The sequence below is a fragment of the Nicotiana sylvestris genome, chromosome 11 (genome assembly GCF_000393655.2).
Source record: "Nicotiana sylvestris chromosome 11, ASM39365v2, whole genome shotgun sequence".
NCBI lineage: Eukaryota > Viridiplantae > Streptophyta > Magnoliopsida > Solanales > Solanaceae > Nicotiana > Nicotiana sylvestris.
The window spans coordinates 59,249,315-59,269,667 of NC_091067.1; the positions used below are offsets into that span (position 1 = coordinate 59,249,315).

The following is a 20,353-nucleotide window of genomic DNA, read 5'->3' on the forward strand; positions in this document are numbered from 1 at the left end:
CCTGGTCGACCATATTCAGCCTGTCTTTCGATCGGGTGTTGTAGGAGTGAGTTGCCAGAATGCCAGTCAACTAACCACCTGCCTGAACTTAATACATCAAACAACAACCTTGTTAGCGATTAGGCTTTAACAGATTGGTAACCGCACATTGGGCATAAATGCACCTAAACAGCTAATCGTATCTATTATGTATTTGATCGGTTGCATGCGTCATTCCGGCCTTTTCTTACCTTTGATTGCAAACCTCCCCCTTTTCTTTCTTTTTCTTTTCCTTCCTTTCGTTCACTCTTTGTTTCTATTCTCTCTTGATTTTCTTATTTTCTCTCTCTTTTGTTTTTCCGCTCTTTCTTTCTCTCTTTTATTTGGTTACGGTCGAATCCTATAGAGATTGCCTACATATCATGACCCCGCATGAATCAGACCAATCGTAGTTCTTGTAGATAAGTGCGAAATAAAACTTTTTTGGGATTTTCAGTTTTCATAAAATAAAACAACAAATGCTTCCATTACAAACTCAAAACTAACAAATTCCAAAAGACTAACAGATTTCGATGCAAAGATGAAATACAGACTCCAAAAATAGAAATTATATTCCAACAGAAGAAAATACAGACTCGAAAACAATTTGACGGACTCTAGCAGAAAGAAAACTCAACATGACTGACAGACGCTTAACAAAAAGGAAATGCAGACTCAAACAAAAAAAATCATGAATACATCAATGCTCCTAGTGCCCGCGGGGCATCATTCGGTCTCGCCGCAGGCCTATATGCAAGCTCCATTTGAAGTTGATCCAAGTCGTTCATTATCTGTTTAACAAATGTCATTACTGCTGGAAAGAAGGTAGTGCGAGTCATATCCTCACAAATCTGGCACTTCATAACGATGTAGTCGGCAATGCTTCTAATTCTCTCTCTTATGGCGCCCTTTTCTTGTAACAAACGCCCAATCTGTTGGGCCCTGGCTTCCAAAGTTTGCTCAGCCGCATGATTTTGCTCCTGAAGTTGTTGCAAATCTATTTTTAATTGCGCCAATGCTGTATAACAATGTTCCCTTTCAACTTTGAAGTCTTTTGCCTGTTTGATCATTTTGTTTTCTGTGGCGATGACCCTTTTCTTTAACCTTAAGACCTCATCGTCGTACCTTTCTCTCAATTGCTTAACCAGGCGTACTCGTTCATCTGTGTTCTTAGCCAATTGTTTTTGAGCCTTGGCTAGTTCACTTTCTGCTTTGTTCAAATCGAAACTATAGTCACTCACTTTCTGCCTCAGGTTAGCTATGAGCTTTTCATCTCTGTCACTTCGGACTGGACTTTCTACCGCTACTTTCAATTTCTGAATTTGAGCTCGAAGTGCCTCATTTTCTTTGGCTAGCTTTTTCTTTTCCCCTTTGTCCGCCGCCACTTGCAAGCTATTCTCGAATTGAAGTTCTCTAACTTGCTTTTCCAACTTTCTTATGGTAGCCCTGTACTCGTTTTCTTTGGTCAGCCAATCCCATTGTACCTGAGCTCTGTCGGTGAATTGCTGGATATGGGGTCTCTTTGCGGGCCTGTCAGGCTCATGTTGAACTCAGGATCTTTTACCATACCAAGCATTATAACTGGGCTCCACCTCGCCTCTGGATAGGTCTCGTACTTGCGTGTTAGGCCCTAAGAATCTGCACTGATGCCAAACCCGACACACTTTTTCTTCTGAGAAGGCCGCTTTTGGCATTAACTCAATGACTTGCTGACTCAAATCTTCATTGTGCGGGATGGTCTGGTATCGGCCTAACTGACGTAAGACTCTGTGCGGAGCATAAGGCTGGATGCTCCGAAGACCCATCAATAGCAAAAAACACACCTCAGCCGACATATAGATTACTTCGTCGACTGAAAGCCAACCGAATGTCCATTCGATCTTATTTGCGGTCAAAGATATCAGATGAGCATGCCATGCTTCCGTACCATCTGGAAACTCGTAACCCTCTACTCATTTTTCATGTTTTTCAATGCACTCGAGGCCAGTCATACCGCAATTCAAGTATCTGGGACGGTGGCAAAGGTGTTCCTCCATCTATATTTGTAACAGCATATTGCACCCTTCAAAGAACTTTGCTCCTTCTCGACAATGAGTAAGAGCTCGATAAATTTCTTCCAATATAAACGACACTATAGTCCCATTTGCCTTTTTCATCATAAAGTCAGCTATCCCTACTAGCCCATCTCTATGTTCCCGTCTTTTCTCGGGCAAACCAAAATACCCAGGAACGCCACTATGAAAGCTAATCCTCTCCGAGTTTCCCACTTGTCTTGATTCCCAGCATGAGTAAGACCAGTATCTGGTGTTTCAAAGCCACGGGGATTCCCGTATCGTTGGTACAGAAAGTAGAAGGTACAAAATCCTTTGGCCAAATTTCCATCTCGGATGTCCCGACTGATGCTTAACAAGTCTAAAAATTTGTGAGGGGTCACTGCTCTTGGTGCTACTGGGTACTGACTTCTGAGAACCCCTTCGAACCCAGCATAGCCTGCTATCTCTTCCAGCGTAGGAGTTAACTCGAAATCCGCAAAGTGGAACACATTATGTGTTGGGTCCCAAAACGGTATCAAGGCCTCGATCACATCTTTTCTGGGCTTAACCTTCAAAATCCTAATAAGACCGCCCAATGCTTTTGTCACGACTTTCCTGCTGTCGTCCCCCAAATCATGCCACCACATATGTAGCTCCAAAGGGATCTCTTCACGGACTGAGAAAGGTTCATTTTGATTTGTGCTCATCCTGCATATTTATTAAGGTGATTTTAATTTAAAGAAAACCATGACTCGTTTTGACTTAAGAGAAATGACCAATTTTCAAAATCTTTCCCCAAAACATCCGGCCTTGCCAACACGGCCTTTCAGCACTTTAAAAACGAAGATTTTAAGGCTATGTCAGCTAACCAGCCAAAACCTTTCACAGTGACAAAAAAGTAATTGTTCTTGCAAAAACAGCCTTCCGGCGCCCTTTTAGGGACATTTAGCTATTTCTGGCAAGAATTGCATCACCCTATTTATTTTCAAATTAAAGTAAAATTTTTGGGCTTTTGGGCTATTTTTGCAAAAAGGAAGTTGGACCCGACGGGGGTTGCCTACGTATCTCACACCCTGTGAGAATCAAACTGGCGTAGTTCAGGCAAATAAAAAAAACTATTTTTTATTTGAAAACAAGACTTTTTCTCCAACTTTTGTTTTCCTCTTTTTTGTTTTGCTTTTATTTTCTCAAAAATCCGGCAGAGTTTCGACACTATTTGGACATTGTTTTTTTTTAGAAGAGGCGATTAACTCTCTTTAGCCCTCATACTGCTATTTCTCTTACTCAACTTTCCCAATATTCATAAGCCGGTCAGCATGCAAGTCCGAAGCAAATAAATGCACAAGTAGCAAGTAAGATGCATCAGGATGGTCTTTTTTTATTTCGGGTGCACCTGTCCTAGACAGACCCAACCCCTGTGTTGAGTGTCCAAAGTCAAAATGCACATGATGCAAACAAACGTTCCTATTAGGGCTCCGACATGAGGTCTTGTTATACTAGGTTTAAATCCTAGGGTTTATTGTTCTAGACCTGGCTTACCCGAGCGGACAGCTCGAGCCGGGGGGGGGGCAGTGTACCGGGAATACAGAAGCTTCGCCGGCTTTGCAGCTTGTCCGAACCTCGTTCTAAATTTGGAATATGACTCTAACAGAAAAGAAGTCACACAAAGTGCACACTTCTTCATGATTAAGAAGACTTAGAGAGAAGAGGGATTTCGCAACAATCTATATACAGTTCACGGAATATCAAAGCGGTAAAAGCAATCGATTAGCACATAAGGCCCAAATCATGTAACAAAATCAGATAATGGATAAAGCCAACTATAAAATTTATTCTAACCTCGAATTCTTGAACCCTGAACCAGAGATTCTGGGTTCGATCCCCAGCAGAGTCGCCAGAGCTGTCACACTTTCTTTTTTCACCTATACCCCGTAAAGGGCTATAGTATAAGGGAGTTTTTCCAATTAAAGGACAATCGACACGGGATTATTGTTAAAAGATTCAGAGTCACCACTTGGGAGATTTATGGTGTCCCAAGTCACCGGTTAAATCCCGAATCGAGGAAAATATGACTTTGTTTAAATAAGAGTGTACATATAGCACTTTATGAGTAGAACCAATAAGGTAAAGAATCAGAAGCCAGTCAATTAGGGACAATCACAGAATTACATAATCAAATCACCTAAAGGGGTTCGGAATAGATCCCTTTAATTAGGGGTAATTGATTAACGGTAACAACAGAGGTTTAATTAAGGCAAGGAGTCCAAATCATACCAAATAAGGAGCCAATAAGAACCCTAAAATTATATAGGCAATCAATTAAGGCAGAAATGACCAATTAAAGTCATAAACAAGGAAATAAATATAATCTATGCACACAAATCTTAATAGAGTAAAGTAATCAGCAAAACCTTCAAAAGAATAGTGATTTCCGGAAAGAATTACTCAAATCCCATAAAATAGAGATTAGACTAAGTAAGACCTCAAAGAAAGTATAGTATTTAGCCGGAAAAGCAGGTTCGAACTCTAACAAAGATTAATTAGGGGAAAACCACAAAAATACTGGATTTAACAAGGAAAAAATGTTTAAGTCCAAAAGATAGAGTAAACTAACACGACTGGTACCACAAAGATACCCCAAATCAAAGCACAGATTGAAGGAACCACATAGAATCAACTAGGGTTTCGTATTCTTGCACAAATCAGTCACGAAGAAGAAAGGATAATTAATCAAACACTTAGAAGTCAGAAAAACCCTTTGAAAAACAACTCGGGATGAACCCTAGTTTAGGAAGAGTGATTAAAAATTCAAAATAGTTAGTTAAAACAGGAGGTTTTTAAAGGAAAACGCTTAATAATACTCGAATCACCTTAGATCTAGAAAGGTTTGAGAAGAATCGAACAATAGTGAATCTAGGGTTTTCGGAAAATAGTAGAGATGAAGAAAAATTCGTTAAAAACTCATGGATATACCTAGATCTAAGAAAAATCTAAAGAAAAGTGGAAAATCTCAAGATTTAGGGTTTTAGAGAACCCAGAGAAGATGAGAGGACCTTAAAATATTACCGGTTTTAGCTGGAAAAGTCATAGATCTTACTCGAACAGCCGTGGATGGCATGAAAAACCATGTATAGGAATTGAACTGCTCCAGGTTCACCTAAGGACCTCAGGGTAGTGTCAAACTGGCGTGGGGTGAAGCAGAGGCCAGGAGATGATGAGAGGTCATGGTTTCCGGTGAGGCAGGTGACCGGAGAAGGTGGACATTGATTAGGGTTTGAGGGTGTCTGAGAGAGAAGATAGGAGGAGAGGATTCAGAGGCGGCGCAAATGAAAGAATGGGATAGGGTTTGGGGGGTTGTTGGATTAAAAAAAGGAAAGAAACTACGTGGACCGTTGATCTGAGAGATAAACGGTCGAGATTAAATGGGGGAGGTGGTGTCACACCTCCTTTTTTCACCTATACCCCGTAAAGGGCTATAGTATAAGGGAGTTTTTCCAATTAAAGGACAATCGAAACGGGATTTATTGTTAAAAGATTCAGAGTCGCCACTTGGGAGATTTATGGTGTCCCAAGTCACCGGTTGAATCCCGAATCGAGGAAAATATGACTCTGTTTAACAGTCCGCAAACTAGAAATCCGGGTAAGGAATTCTGTTAACCCGAGAGAAGGTGTTAGGCATTCCCGAGTTCCGTGGTTCTAGCACGGTCGCTCAACTGTTATAATCGGCTTAATTATCTGATTTTAATCAATTATGAACCTATATGCTGATTTTAATTTTTTAACCGCTTTTAATCATTTAAGGAAGATTGAACGTCGTTTAAAACATGTCTTTGGATCGCGCCACATGAAATGCACCCGCAATCTGGAACACATTTTATTCAATGTTTTAGGATTTGGATTTGGGTCACATGAAATGCGCACCCGAGTTTAAGAAGGTAATATTATTTAAAAATAACGCGCCTAAAGCAACTAACACGTTGTTAACTTTGCGAGGGCCATTACTCAATCAATCAATTACTACGGCTCTTTCCAGTTACTAATAAATTCTAGTGAAGGACATATTATAGATTGGGCTTGTGCCCTTACTTCCAGTATTCAAACAAGCCCTATAGAAGAGCACCCGCATTGAATAGGAAATCCAATTTGCTTATTCACAGAAAAGGGGCTCAAGCCCTATTCAAGATCAAGCCCAAGGCAATAATAGGCAGGCCCAGTAAAAAAAACCTGCGCCTCAGCTTTGCCGCCTCATGGCCCAAGCTATTTGAGGGCTAAGAAGAAAAATGAAGTCCAGACCCAAGGGGTCTCTAGATTTGCATTTGACATCGGAAACTTTTTTTGATTGACAACAGATTCTTATTAATAACAGGCTCAACATCAAAGCAACTTATTACCAACATGGGTTCAAAAGGATATAAATGCTAAACATGGAGTCAATCGTCAGGAGTGTAAACAGGAGGCTTAACCTCGAACCTAGTCCATCGCCCACATATTTTAAAAGGGATATAATTGCTAACAGGTCTCAACTCTAACCAATTCCAAACATCAGATCTAAAGCAATCAATAGACCATTTCCAGGAAATCCTTTAACATTAAGCTTGCAGAATTTCTTTTACTAACGTGCATACACCTATGTGCATATATTAATACATAACGCCCAGATACTAGTAATGATCAAGCTACAATCAACAATAAAACTTAGGGATCAAAAATAGAGAAAACAAAAGACAATCACTGATAGTCGAATCCACAATTAACCTGAAGTTAGGAGATGCTGTTTCCAAGCTTATTGTTAACTAACCACCTGAACACATGTGAGTCTCTTTTCAGATCCACACGCAATAGACTTGACATGTTTTGAACAATACCATTTTAAAACTTAAAAACAGTCCATTCATACACTAGAGTTCAAACAATGTTAAAGCACTCAATGCCCTGAAAGTATACAATAAATCCGAGCAACGAAATCACCCTAAGCTATTAGCATGCACTAGCATTCAATACAAACCAGAAGCAAAACTCCACAAAAACTGAGGCATCTAGTCATGCATAATGAAAGAATTTAACAACAACTACATCAAAACTTTGAAACATTTAGTCGAATGTCAACTTGGGTTTCCAAAGCTTCATACAAGCCAATCAATGTTCAATTCCATGTCGGGTTTGAGTGGTGTACCTGGAAATTATAGAAGGAAAAAATGATTATAATAAGCAAGCTGGAGCAGTAGTAGACCAAGACAACAGAACTTGACAGCAGCAAGCAATGTCCCAGATTCAACCAAATAACCAAGGAGCTCCACTCAAATACCAATGCAGCAGTGACCTCAAACCAGCACACAAATTCCAGACTTCAACCAAGAATTAATTCAAGCCATTTCTCCCGTTTACTGAACTTAAAATTTTCTTTGACAAATTGGAATAAAAAATGAGAAAAAAGAACTGGAAAGCCAATAGAACAGTGTTTTCTGCAATTGTTTAACCGCCTAGACTTTTTCAACTTTCCAACCCCTGTTCAAAGGCAAGAATGATATGCCTTTATAGGCAAGGCCATAGGGCAAACTTTAGAATCACATATTTCCTTTCTACCCCCTTTAAAATTCTTATTTTAGCTTAGGGATCCCTAAATTTATGACTTGTTACCCAAGTTAAAACCCATCAAAAGGTCTGAAATATCCCTGAACCCCTCTCTAGAAGCTTCTATTTCTATTATCAAAAGATTCCCCCAGTAAACTACCTAAAATGCCCTCCTCACCCCTGAAAATTACCTTGAACCCCAACTGGACATGGGTCAAATTAACCCACGGCTGAATTTACCCTAAGAAAGGAAACCAATTTGGACGGGCTGCTCTTTGCCAAATGGACCAAAGACAAACCAATGCCCAGACGAACACTTATCTCTTTGAAAAGAAAAATCTGCAAGCCATGATAACATGAAATGATTTCAAAGCAAATCTATACTGATCAATTAACGATGACTAGGCAAGGATTTAACTCAGTCGAAGTAACTTAATTTTAAAATAACTTGGATGGCTAAACAGAAAACAAGATCGGAGAGTTATCCATGCTATTAACACAACAGACTAAAGAAATCAGAAAACAAACTTTCACGAAGAAGAGAAGGACAATGACCGGAAGACCAATCTAAACTCGAGAGATTAGTCGAGTTTCAGCCAGACTAGTATAAGAAGATTAAGCTAAAGATAAGGGGAGGAAGAAGAGAATAAGACAATCAAAAAGGAAGAGAAGACAAGAGAAGAAAAGAGCTTACCGATTTAGACTCGATATCCATCGGAGACAAAAGCCCTAACAAAACTAAGGTAGATCGTTCGAATCCGAACTTCAAAACTCGAAGAACGATGCCTTCTGACCATGCATGTACCAGGATTGACGAAAAAGTGGTTTTGAACTTTTGGGGTTGACCTCAGATTCAAGATTCGCAGAGCTCCGGGCAGATTCGAAGGAGAGTAGTTATGGATTTGGTATGAGGGAATCCTGGGGGTTGTGGGGTGTTAGTTTGGGGTTGACCGGAGGCGGCGCCGCCACCAGACGGTGGTGGAAAAGGGGGCGGCTCTGTTAGGGTTAGGCTTGGGTTCTCTGATAGGGGTGTTGGAACGATGAAATGAAGGGGGGTAGGGGCGTTAGGACATATATATATATCAAGTAAGGGCTATATCAAGTAAGGGTTCAGTTCCCAGCCGTCTGATCATATGAGATCAACGGCTGAGATTGGACTCCAAAAAACGACGTCGTATGGTACTGGGGGTTTTGGACCGGGTGAGGCATATATTTGGGTTGATTTGAACGGGTAATTTCGTTTGGGCTGGGAAACTTGGATTGACTTTGGCCCAGATTTAAACCTTCTTATTTCTTTCTTTTTCTTTTCTAATTTCACACTTCTTCTTTTTTCTCTTTTCCAAAATTAAAATAAATCCTACATTAGTTAATAATTATTTTAAACTAAATTAACCTACCCAATTAGATTAATCACTCATCATGGTATTTACAATAATTAAATCCTAAATTTAAAGAAAAATTACACAATTCAAAATTAAAGAGTAAAAATGCAAAATGAATTATTTTTTGTGATTTTCGTTTTTTATAAAACAAACTAATTTGCTAATTAATCTAAAAATATAACATTAAATCCTAAATGCAGATGCAACATATTTTTTTTATTTTTCATGAATTAAATAAACTAAACATGCACAGACAAATGCAAATAATTAATAGAAAATGCCACGAAATCCAACAAAATTGCAAACACTGAAAGAAATTATTTTGTTTTGAATTTGTTGGAGTAATACATATAGGGCAAAAATCACGTGCTCACAGGTGGGTTCCGAGTTTGGGAATGGGTTAATAAGGTGTGGGTCGGGTTTTTTTATTGTAAATTGGGCTGGGAATTAGGGTCCGATTTGGGCTATAATTGAAAGCCAATTTGGCTATAATTTAAATAGCCAGTTTTTTCTCTATTTGATTTATAATAAATAGTAGATAATTTTTGAAAAATAATTTAAAAATCTAAAATGATTTATAATACATAATTAGAAATTTAAAAAATATAGGATCTAATTTTATGCATATAAAACATAATTAAATATTAAAAGGGACTAATATTGCAATTATGTACAATTTAGCTTTAAAAATAATAAATGTTATTATTAAAATATGTAAAATTTAAATTAGCCATATTTTGGCATAAATATAGAAATCCAATAGATGACTTATCAAAAAATTAATTTTAGAAATAATTATTGGGGATTTTATAGGTAAAAAGGGAGAAAATAAATCAATTAAAAACCTTAAAATTATGGAAAAAATAATAAAACCTTGGACATGCTTATGTATGCATATATATGCTATTTTGAAGGTATTTTGCATATTGAAAATATATAAGAAAAAATTGGGTATCAACATTCGCCCTATTTTGAAGGCCAATTAATCCTGATCATATTAGTGCCACTTTTGGGGAAGTGTACCGGAGGGACCGCCCCGGTCACTTCGCAATCATGCCATACAAATTATGCCATCATACGGCATTCGAGGGGTCAAGATTCCTGTATAAATCTAGCCTCGAGATGGTGTCTGATCTCGGGGATCTCTGTCGTTATAACTATAGGCTCTATGAAGCCATCAATATCAGTCTAAGCCTCGAGATGGTGCCCGATATCGACGAACTCTATCAAAATGAAAATAAGCTCTAAGGGGCTATCATAATCGGTCTAGCCTCGAGATTGTGCCCGATCCGAAGATCTCTGCCACTACAAGATAAGCCCCGAAAGTGCTAACAGTCTAGAATCGAGATAGTGCCCGATCTCGAGGATCTCGGTTATTCTGAGTATGGGTTATAAAAGACCCGACATCAAGATTCAACAGACTAGATTTACATAAGCATTGAAAAATAAATTTGAAGACTTAAAATAAAAGGATCTCTTTGCATTCTCAAAAATTCATTTACAGAATATGTCTTTACAAAACTCCCCCGAGGAGCCCATACACAAAAGGAAAAATAAGAAGAAGCAGAAAGGACGGCTCGAAGACCATTCCTCACCCTCACTACCATTTGAATCACTTCCAGAGTCCTCATCCGAAGAAGCTGAAGGCGCTGATCTCTCCTCCAAGATTATGGCTTTCTCGATCTCAATAGAGAGATCGACACCTTCGGTTTGCTTCCTCGAGGGCCTACCTCCGAGCTCAGAGACGAGCATAAGCAACGGCCCGAGCCAACTTCTGCTCGGCCTTTTCAGATATCTCCCTGGCTCGAGCATTTGCAGTAGCGGCATCCTTCTTGTATGAAGACGCATCTTCAACAGCCTCAGCCTTGGCTACAGATAGTGCAGCGACCTCCTTTTGAGCATTTCGAAGAAATTCCTAGGTCGAGGCTAACTCTCCCCGCAGAAGGTCCTTTTCCGAGGACAAGACCCCATTCTGCCTCTTCAACTCGAGGATCTCCGCATCGTTGGCTGCAACCTCTTCCCGAAGTTGCCCCACCAGGGCATCCTTTTGCCCAATCTGCAAAGGCGAAACAAGATCATAAGCATCAAGTCATAAGAGTAAGAGGATGAGCACGTGAATGTCGCGTTACCTGCTCGGAAAAGTGTGAGCATGTTATTTTTGCCCTATATGAAATACTCCTACAGAATCCCAAGGAAATAGATTTTTTCTTTTAATTATTTGCCATTTTAGGAATTTTTGTGGAATTTTCTCAATTATTTGCATTTTTCTGTGCATGTTTAATTTTTATTTAAATCATGAAAATATAAAACTACTCTTCATTTTCATTTAGGATTTATTTTTATATTTTTAGGTTAATTAGTAAATTAGTTTTTTATAAAAATAAAAATCACAAAAATGACTCACTTTGCATTTTAACATTTTAATTTTAAATTTTATAGTTTTTTCTTTTAATTTAGGAGTTTTTAAATTTTGTAAATGTTAGGATAAGTAATTAGCTTAATTTGGTAAATTAATTTAGTTTAAGAGTTAATTTAGGATTTAAATTAATTAAAGAAGAAAATAAGAAAAAAATATTTGAAAATTGAAAAGAAAAAGAAAAGAAAATGAGAAGGGCTGTAATTTTGGGCCATTTTAGCACAACCCAATTTATTTCCCCAACCAGTTCAAATTGGCCCAAAATTCGCCCACACCCGGTCCAAGCCATCAGCCCCTAAGACCTTTGAAACGATATAGTATAGGAGCAAAACTACGTCGTTTTGAGTTTTCTTATTATAAAGTCAATCCTGGCCTTTCATTTACCATCATCCAATGGCCAGGAACACTTTCCCCATTTTCATTTATAAATGTCGAAACCCCTTCAGAACCACCTCGTACTTCTTCACTTCATCTTCTTCATCTGAACCCAAACCCTAGCGCTGCCCTAAATTCCTCACCATCTCCGGTGGCGGCGCCACCTCAAACCCCCACCAAATTTACACCACTGATATAACACCTCGTACATTCGTCTTAGGTATGAATGAGTTAAAGGAGTAGTAAGATTATATTTTTGATATGTGAAGTCCCATCGGAAGGATTATGGGTGAAACTAGTTGATTCAAAATCAAGATGGAAAGTGAGGTGCATATGATTTGACAAAATCGACTAAGTTTGCAGAAAGTCCATGTTCCAACAGGTTTTAGTGAAACTTTGTAAGGAATTTGGGAAAACTCAAATCATGAAAGTTGTAGGCCTTTGAAATAGCTTTCCACCGATATATTGTGGAGCCCAAATGGAGCTTTGTGCAAAAATTTATGCCTATTTACAGAATAGTGTGTAACCACCACGGTCCTGCCGCATTTTACCGTGATCGTGGTGGTGAGGCAGTGTCCCAGCGATTTACCGCGGTCAGGACCACGGTCACGCCAACTGGGACGCGGTGTCCAACTTGGGAAGTCATTTTTTTAGCCCTATTTCGTCCCCCACAGCCCCAAAACATAAAAACTTGCTCTAGAAAGTAAAGCTCTCAAAAATCTAACTCCTTAAGGGTCCCTCCACCACCCAAGGTAAGTTCTAATGGTAATTCTAACTTAATTTCAATTTCCCAACATCTTATTAACATGGGTAAACCCTCCATATCATTAGATATTCGATTGGGACATTGTTGTTGAGAGAAGAAACCCTAGAACTCGAATTCAAGAGGATTGAACTTCAAAAAGGTAATTTCTTCACCCTCTAATTGATTCTATCATTGAATTAATGATTATAGACTCTAGTTCATGAGATATGAGTTGATGGGTTGATAGAAAAGCATGAACGATTATAGGTTTTGGGTGTTGATTATTGATTATTGGTTAAGGGTGTTGTTTACCTTATGGGTGATAAAGAATAATGTTGATTATAACCATTTGAGACTTTAGAATTTATCTAGGACCAAGAGAATGGGTTATTGTGTGTAGAGACACCATTAATAAGGACTATGAAGCTTTATTCTCACCAAGTGTTTGAGAAAATACCTAAGTAACCAAAACATGAGAATTATTGCTACTATGGAATCCCTTTGACTTGTATTAATATAGATTAAAGTTGAAAGAGTTGGCGAATGTTGTATTATGCTCAAGAGCAGGAAGTTAAGGTATGTGAGGCTAAATCTCTATGTTTGGGAATGTTAATGATTCTCCCTACACTAAGTTTCTTTTACGACGTATCGATTGCCTCGGAAATATAGTTAAGCCTAGTTCCTTGAATAGTTGTAGAGCTTCTATTCTCTAGCTTCATAACTCGTTCATGACTTTCATTCTGAACGTTGTGAGCTCAGTTCGTATTTAATATAGACTTGGGTTTGATGTCCCTAAGTCTCAGTATAGTTTACTCAGCATATCATAAACAGTTGAAGTTTCAGTGTTCATAATCAGTTCAAGAATACATGTCTCATTCTAGTCCTATTCAGTATTCCAGTATTATGTAACTCAGCATGATTCAATATTCCAGTATTATGTAACTCAGTGTGATCCAGTATTCCAGTATCATGTAACTCAGCGTGATTCAGTATTTTACTATTATATATTGCAGTATGATTCTAAATTCCTAATTTTAAATCCATGAATGTCGAACACCTATATTTGGGCCTGAGGCCGCAGTTTATGCTTTATGCATCTTTGGGCCTGAGGACGCAGTTATGTATACGTATACTTAGGCCCGAGGCCGCAGTTGTGCACATACACACACACATGCATATATATATATATATATATGGGCCTGAGGCCGCAGTTTAATATTCAGATAAACAGGTTGTTCATCATTCAGAAGAGGGAGTATTCATAGCCTTACTTCCTTTGTTCAGTTCAGTTATCAGTTATCATTTTAGTTATCAGTTATCAGTTAACATTTCAGTTATTAGCTATCAGTTATCATTTCAGTTATCAGTTATCAGTTATCAGTTATCATTTTAGTTATCCGTTATCAGTCATCAGTTATCATTTCAGTTTCAGTTTCAATAGTTATCATTTCAGTTATCAATTATCAATTCTTAGTTATCAGCTTAGTTTCAGTTTCAGCATTTATAATTCTTTATTTCAGTTGCTTTACATACCAGTGCAATTCAAATGTACTGATATCCCTTTTGCCCGGGGCCTGCATCTCACAATGCAGATAATGATATACAGGTTTACGATTCAGAGCGCTAGGACTCTCGTATTAGCTGTTTGGTGATCCCCAGTTCTTTTGGGGCATTATCATTACTTTACAGCCTTTCAGTATTTACAAATAGTTAGTGTTTTTAGTACTTCAATAAAGGCTTCATAGACTACAGTAACAGTTAGACAGAGTCTCATGTTTTTCATGTTAAGCTATATTTACTACAAATACGTTTCAGAAATTGTATTAGTATTTCTGTACTTTGATTTATATCATTCAAACTTTCAATATATCAGCATGTATTAGTTTATCTTCCGCATTTAGTATGTTATGATATCACATGTTGATTCAGCCAGCTAGTTGGTTTGCTCGGTCACATATAGTCAGGCACCGAGTGTTGTGTTACGTCCAGGCCCAGGTTCGGGGCGTGACAACAGAACCCTCATGACCTCCCATTTCCCAATCTCTGACCAGTTTCCCTCAAATCCCTTTAGAGTGTCTCGAATCTTCAATTGAAGCAATCCGGCCAAAACCCTAGTTTCCCCAAATTATCCCAAATTCGTACCATACAGCTTTTAACCTTTCATCATCCTTATCCCACTATCAATTCCCCAAAAATCCCCACCCATTTGCCTTAATTTCAGATCCGAAACTCCAAAAGAAAACAAAAAAAATACTTTGCCTCTTTCTGATTTCAAGAGTTCTAAGGCTCGATTCATGTCAAAATTTATGCCATTTGATTGTTCTTGGTAAGAATGATCAATTGGTATCATCTTTGGCCCGTTTCAAAGCGTTTTGAAGACCGTCCAGTTTCTTTTGCCTCAGTTTCTGGTTCGTTTGTTTAGATACGGTCGGTAAGTTTGGCTCCTCAATCTTTATTTCTTTTGTGTTGTTTCTGTTATTTCCGTTCTTTCTTCTTCTGATCCTTTCTTTCTCTTTCTTGTTTCTATTTTTAAATTGTTCTATTGCATGATTAGGATTAAGTCACATTTAGTTTATAAGGTAGATTAATTTCTTTGGTAAATGATTGTTAATTTTCCTTTTCTTTCTACTTCTTTTATTTTTGCTTCGTTAAAGGAATTTCATGTTACTGAAGTCCAGAATTGATTTTTTTTTTCTGGTTTTTATTTGGGAATCCATTTGTTTAATTTGAATTTGGGCTTGCTAAATGCAAGAAGCCCAAAGAGCTGCTTGGAGCTCGGTAGGGCAGGGGGGCCCAAAGGCATTTGAGCAGCTCAATTCAGGGTTTTGTTGCTTGAAGTAATTAACAGGGGACTAAAAGGTTTTTGGGGAATTTTGATTGAGAGAATCTTGTAAAAACTGAAAGGGAAACTTCCAGTATAGAGGGGTTTGGGTTAGTTCAGTAATTGGTTTTAAAATTCAGGGTTAAAAGTATAAAAAAAATAAATTGGGGAAGGGTTGATGGATAAAATGGTAAATCATTTCTGTTGCCCTAGGATTTGCTATATAAGGTTACTTCTTCTCATTTAGATTTCAGAGGATGACAAGATTAAAAAACTTAGAAAACGGCTGAGTTATCCTTTAGACTCTGAATACTGAAAATTGTTTGAAATATGTTTGGTTTTGTTATTTGAGTTCCCTGATTGTCAGAATTTCTAGAAAAAAAAAGCTCCAAAGAACTAGGTTCATCTGGGTTTAATTTGGCTTGAAAGAAGTTGGTTTTGCTGAGTTGTTGAGTTGATTCTGCTGTTGTTGCTAATTCTTCATTCTCCTTGTTTTTCTCTTGACTTCTAGGTATATTTTGGACCATGGATAACATATTATATGTAAACATACAAATTGAAATGTGGATATATGATGAACATCAGTGTCTTTGTTGAATTTTACTTCTTTATTCTTCAATCTCATTCATAGTCTGTAATATTTTAGTTTTGGGGTACAATTTTGTTAGTTTGCTTCATGTTATGGATGTGGTGTCCTATTGTCAAGCTAAAATTTAAGTTCTCTGGGTCTCTTATTAGTTGGTAGTTTGGTTTAAACTTGCTATGGGTGGAGAAAATGCTCCAGGTTATTTGCAATAATGGTTAAGCCCTATGTTGAATTACCCTTGGTCTGTGTGTTGAGTATATTTAAAGTTGATTTGATGTTTAGATTTAGGTTTGTCATATGACAATCTCATGGGGTTTTTGTTGCTATTGTGCATGTCAAAAAGGGTTTAATTGAGGTTTAAATTTCATATAATTGTCTATAGGATGGCTTGGAATTGAATTAATTATGGATGTTGTACAGTTTCGTTTCTCATGTCACTAGTGCAATTTGATTCACAATAATGTTGCTTCTAGGCATGTAGTATGGTTTGATAACATTTAAAGTTTATTTTTCCTCTTATATCAAGGTGTTGTGTATTGTTGAAAGCCATTCAGGCTCATGTTGATATCCTTGAGTTTCAAATGCTGCTTATGTTCTATATGGACTCGATCTCGAGTCCCACATTTCCCAGCCCTTACTTTTCAGGAGATTTGTGTTTTCCTTTAGGCCTAGACCCTGAGGCCGCTTGAAAATGGAAATTACAAGCCTTATCGTGCTTTGGGCCTGCTTTTCTAGCCCAACTTCTTATTTAACTACTGTTGCCAGTTTCGCCTATAGCAGGCGTGACCCAAATGCCTGAAAGCCCAGCATAATTTGTAGTAGTTGTGTAAATATGGCTTCAAATCTTAGGTTAAAGTAATTCTTATGGTTAATTTGAGGTGTGCCATTTTTACCATATCACCCTTGTCTCTCATATAAATTATTAAGTTAGTATTAAATAAGCTAGGATAATCATAGATTGCTTTAAGCGCGTAATGATTAGTTCTAGATCACCTCTAAAAATACCCATCCCTTTTAAAAAAATAATTTGAGGTGTGCCAAATTTAAAACCAATAATATATGGCCCTCACAGATCCAATTCAAGACTTAATTTTCTTAAAATCGGGGTGTGCCATCAATTGAATGTCCATGGCCCTCGCAAACTTTGTTAATAATTTGAACCTTCGTAGTTGCTTTAGGCGCATTCTTTAAATTGATTTTCTTTAAATGACTAATTTCGGGTGCAAATTTCATGTGACCCAATTTCATTTCTTAATAACGTTAAATAGAACATGTCGCGAACCGCTGGTGCATTTCATGTGGCGTGGTTCAAGATATGTTTTAAATAATGTTGAATCTTCCTAAAAGCGTTTAAAATATTTAAAAAGCGGTTAATAAGTTAAAAAGGCACATAGGTTTAAAAGTATTTTAAAATCAGATAAATAGGCTAATAATAATAGTTGAGCGACCGTGCTAGAACCATGGAACCCGGGAATGCCTAACACCTTCTCCCGGGTTAACAGAATTCCTTACACGGATTTCTGTGTTGGCAGACTATAAAACAGAGTCAATCTTTTCTCGACTCGGGATTTAAAACCGGTGACTTGGGACACTATAAATTATCCCAAGTGGCGACTCTGAATCTAATAGAATAATCCCGTTTCGATTGTCACTTAAATTGGAAAAAACTACCTTATACTCCTTTCGGGTGTGAAAAAAGGAGGTATGACACAAAGCTGGTCCTTTCCTTGTGCACCCCTCCAGGCTTGCCCGAAGGTCACCCAACTCCTCTTCCTGTCGGGCGGAGGAAGCCTCTGACTTATTTAGCTTCGAGGTGAGTTTCTCGAGTTCCTTCTCACGACATGAGAGCTCTTCTTGGAGCTTAGAAAAGGTATGATCATACAACTTCTTGACCTACAACAGGGGCAGAAAAGATGAGAAGGCAAGGTAAAGACTTGAAGCACAAATGGTATGTCGAGAATATTACCTGCTGTTTAAGATTCTCAGCCTTCTCAAGAGCAATGGGGGCGTCGAGGTCTGTGTCCATGTCGATGCCGGCGAAGTAGTCCCCAAGCATATCTTCCTCTCCATGAGAGGCCCATACACTGGTGGAACCCATATCCTGGGCATCCCTAATCTCCCCCGGTGAAAACGAAGGGCCCAATTTAAAACCACCCAAGGCATCAATTTCTGTAAGGATATCTTCTCAACCCCGGGAAAATTCGGGTTCAGGCCCTCCGGAATCTCCAGCCAAGGTTTCATCGATACGGACTGTGCCATGTCCGACTTGAAGCTCGGAGACTACGCCCGAACCCTCCTTGAGGGTCTCCTCAGCACGGGTTAGGTCCATATAGACCATCACCGACTCGGCGGCCTTGTGCCTAGCAGCCTACGAAACATCCACACCCCGTCTTGCCCTTTGTGCCAAAGGGCGATCATCATCATCTTCATCTTTAGTATGGGGCCTTGCCACAGCAGCTGAAGTCGAGATCGTGGCGTCGATCTTAATTGAAGACTCGGTCAAAGTTTTCTTCTTCCTCTTCTTACCCTTGCCGGGTTTCGAGGTTCATTCTTCACCAGCGAGAGCCAGCCTCATCGACACACCTTCCTCGAGACCTACACGAGCATAACATATCAAACTCACTATCACAAAGAATACTCATAAGAAATTTGGCAACGATAATAAAAGTGTTTGCCATGGTTTTTAGCCTGCCACCGCGTCTTGGCCAAATCACGCCAAGCATGCCCACTGTAAGGAAAAGCAGAGTCTAGCTATCTGATCCACCCTGAAAGGTTCTAAACCATGGCAGGGTGCCAAATAGTGGTTGCATAATCAAAATAAGATCATTTCAGAAGGGGAAAGAAGGGGCAATAAAACGAACTCGAAGTAGGGACACTTACGCTGCATATTCTATTCCTCCGGGAATGGCATCCTATTAGCCAGGATAATTTCCAATGTACTCAATCTGATAAACCTGCTCATCCACCCTCGGTCCTTGTCCTCTTCGATGCTCGAAAAGAATGTTTTCATAGATCGAGGATGAAGCTTGATCAAACCTCGGTAGAGACGAGGGTTGTATAACCTGACCAAGTGGTCGAGGGTGAAGGTCATTCCCTCGACCTGATTGGAGAAATATCGGAGCATGTAAATGATCCTCCAAAAAGAAGGATAGATTTTACCGAGTGTCACTTAGTACTCATGGAAAAAATTAAGAATCACCGGATCTATTTTCGGGGAAGAAGGATCTACTGGACCTAGAGTGAATGGGTATGTATATACGCTGAGGAAGCCAGCTTTGTAATCTACTATGCTCTCCTCAGTCTTGGGGATCTCTACTTGAACTACTGCCCCCATCGGTAGTCTTTCTTCACTCTCTGCGTATCGGTCGCCACACTGATGTACCGAGATACAGTCTCGCATCGGCCTGGGGTAGAAGGGGGATTTTTGATGGCAAAGTCAGAAACTGTATCGAAGTGGTCGGGGCTACATTGCTCAAAAGTCGGAGGTATTTTTGGTTTGCCCTTGGACGGGCGTGATGAGGAAGCGGCGCCCTCTTTCTGAGGTACCGTTCTAGAGGTTCTAGCCATAATTATAAAAAAGGTTTCTAAGGAAGAGGATAAAGAAGTAAGCACAGGAAGAAGATGGATGCAGGAAGTTGTGAGCTTAGCACTAAAAACTTGATGTTGCAAAAGTGTGAATGGCAAAACAAATTGAAGTATTTATAGAAGCCATTGATGTTTGAGGAGCGGAAAGGTCGAACCAATGATAGTTCGTGGGCTTCTCGATAGTCGTATTGATGGCGACCTCTACACATCCTTTGAGTCATGGCATTTAATGCTCTGACAAACTGATGTCATAATAGGAGTGTCGAAGAAGTAAGAATTCAAGGCTGTTTCTTATCATTTTACTCTAAAAACGCTGGGACTATCTGTATACGGCTAAAATCGGAGAGTCCGATTTTGGGGTCATCATGGCATTCCATAGCTAATTGCCAGAAGGCTCGAGGCACAACTAGAGGTTTGATGAATCAGAAGGCTCGAGGCACAGCTCGACCTCGGGACAGTACAAATCGGTGGCTGTGATGAACGAGTGGGAGATTCCCAAGGCGAGTAGTTAGAGCTGACCAAGTCCATAAGAATAGTACAGGCCTATACTGTAGCATTAAATGGTTGTACCAGCCACATATCTTTGTAATAAATACATATGTACTATGTCGGGATTCCCTCTTCTATGTAAAAGGGACCCTTGTTATTTTTTGCATACATGATATTCAATACAAGAATATTCTCTGCTCTCTAACTTAAACATTCTCTGTTGTCTTTCCTTAGATTTATTACTTACATTTATTGCATTCCATTGATTATTCTTCATTCACTACTCATCATTGATCATAAAGAGCCCTCATTAAACCTCTCTGAACTGTTAG

At 38.8% G+C, this 20,353-nt stretch overlaps 1 protein-coding gene across 1 annotated transcript; it reads right to left on the minus strand.

Moving 5' to 3' along the window:
- Positions 1–707: 707 nt before the first annotated feature.
- LOC138881082 (uncharacterized) lies at positions 708–18,045 on the minus strand. Its single transcript, XM_070161282.1, has 6 exons — positions 17,914–18,045; positions 17,697–17,840; positions 10,936–11,060; positions 10,590–10,832; positions 1,131–1,548; positions 708–809 (listed from the first exon to the last, which is right to left on the minus strand). Exons 1-6 carry the CDS (start codon positions 18,043–18,045, stop codon positions 708–710), a joined length of 1,164 nt encoding a protein of 387 aa, XP_070017383.1.
- Between the last annotated feature and the right edge of the window lie 2,308 nt (positions 18,046–20,353).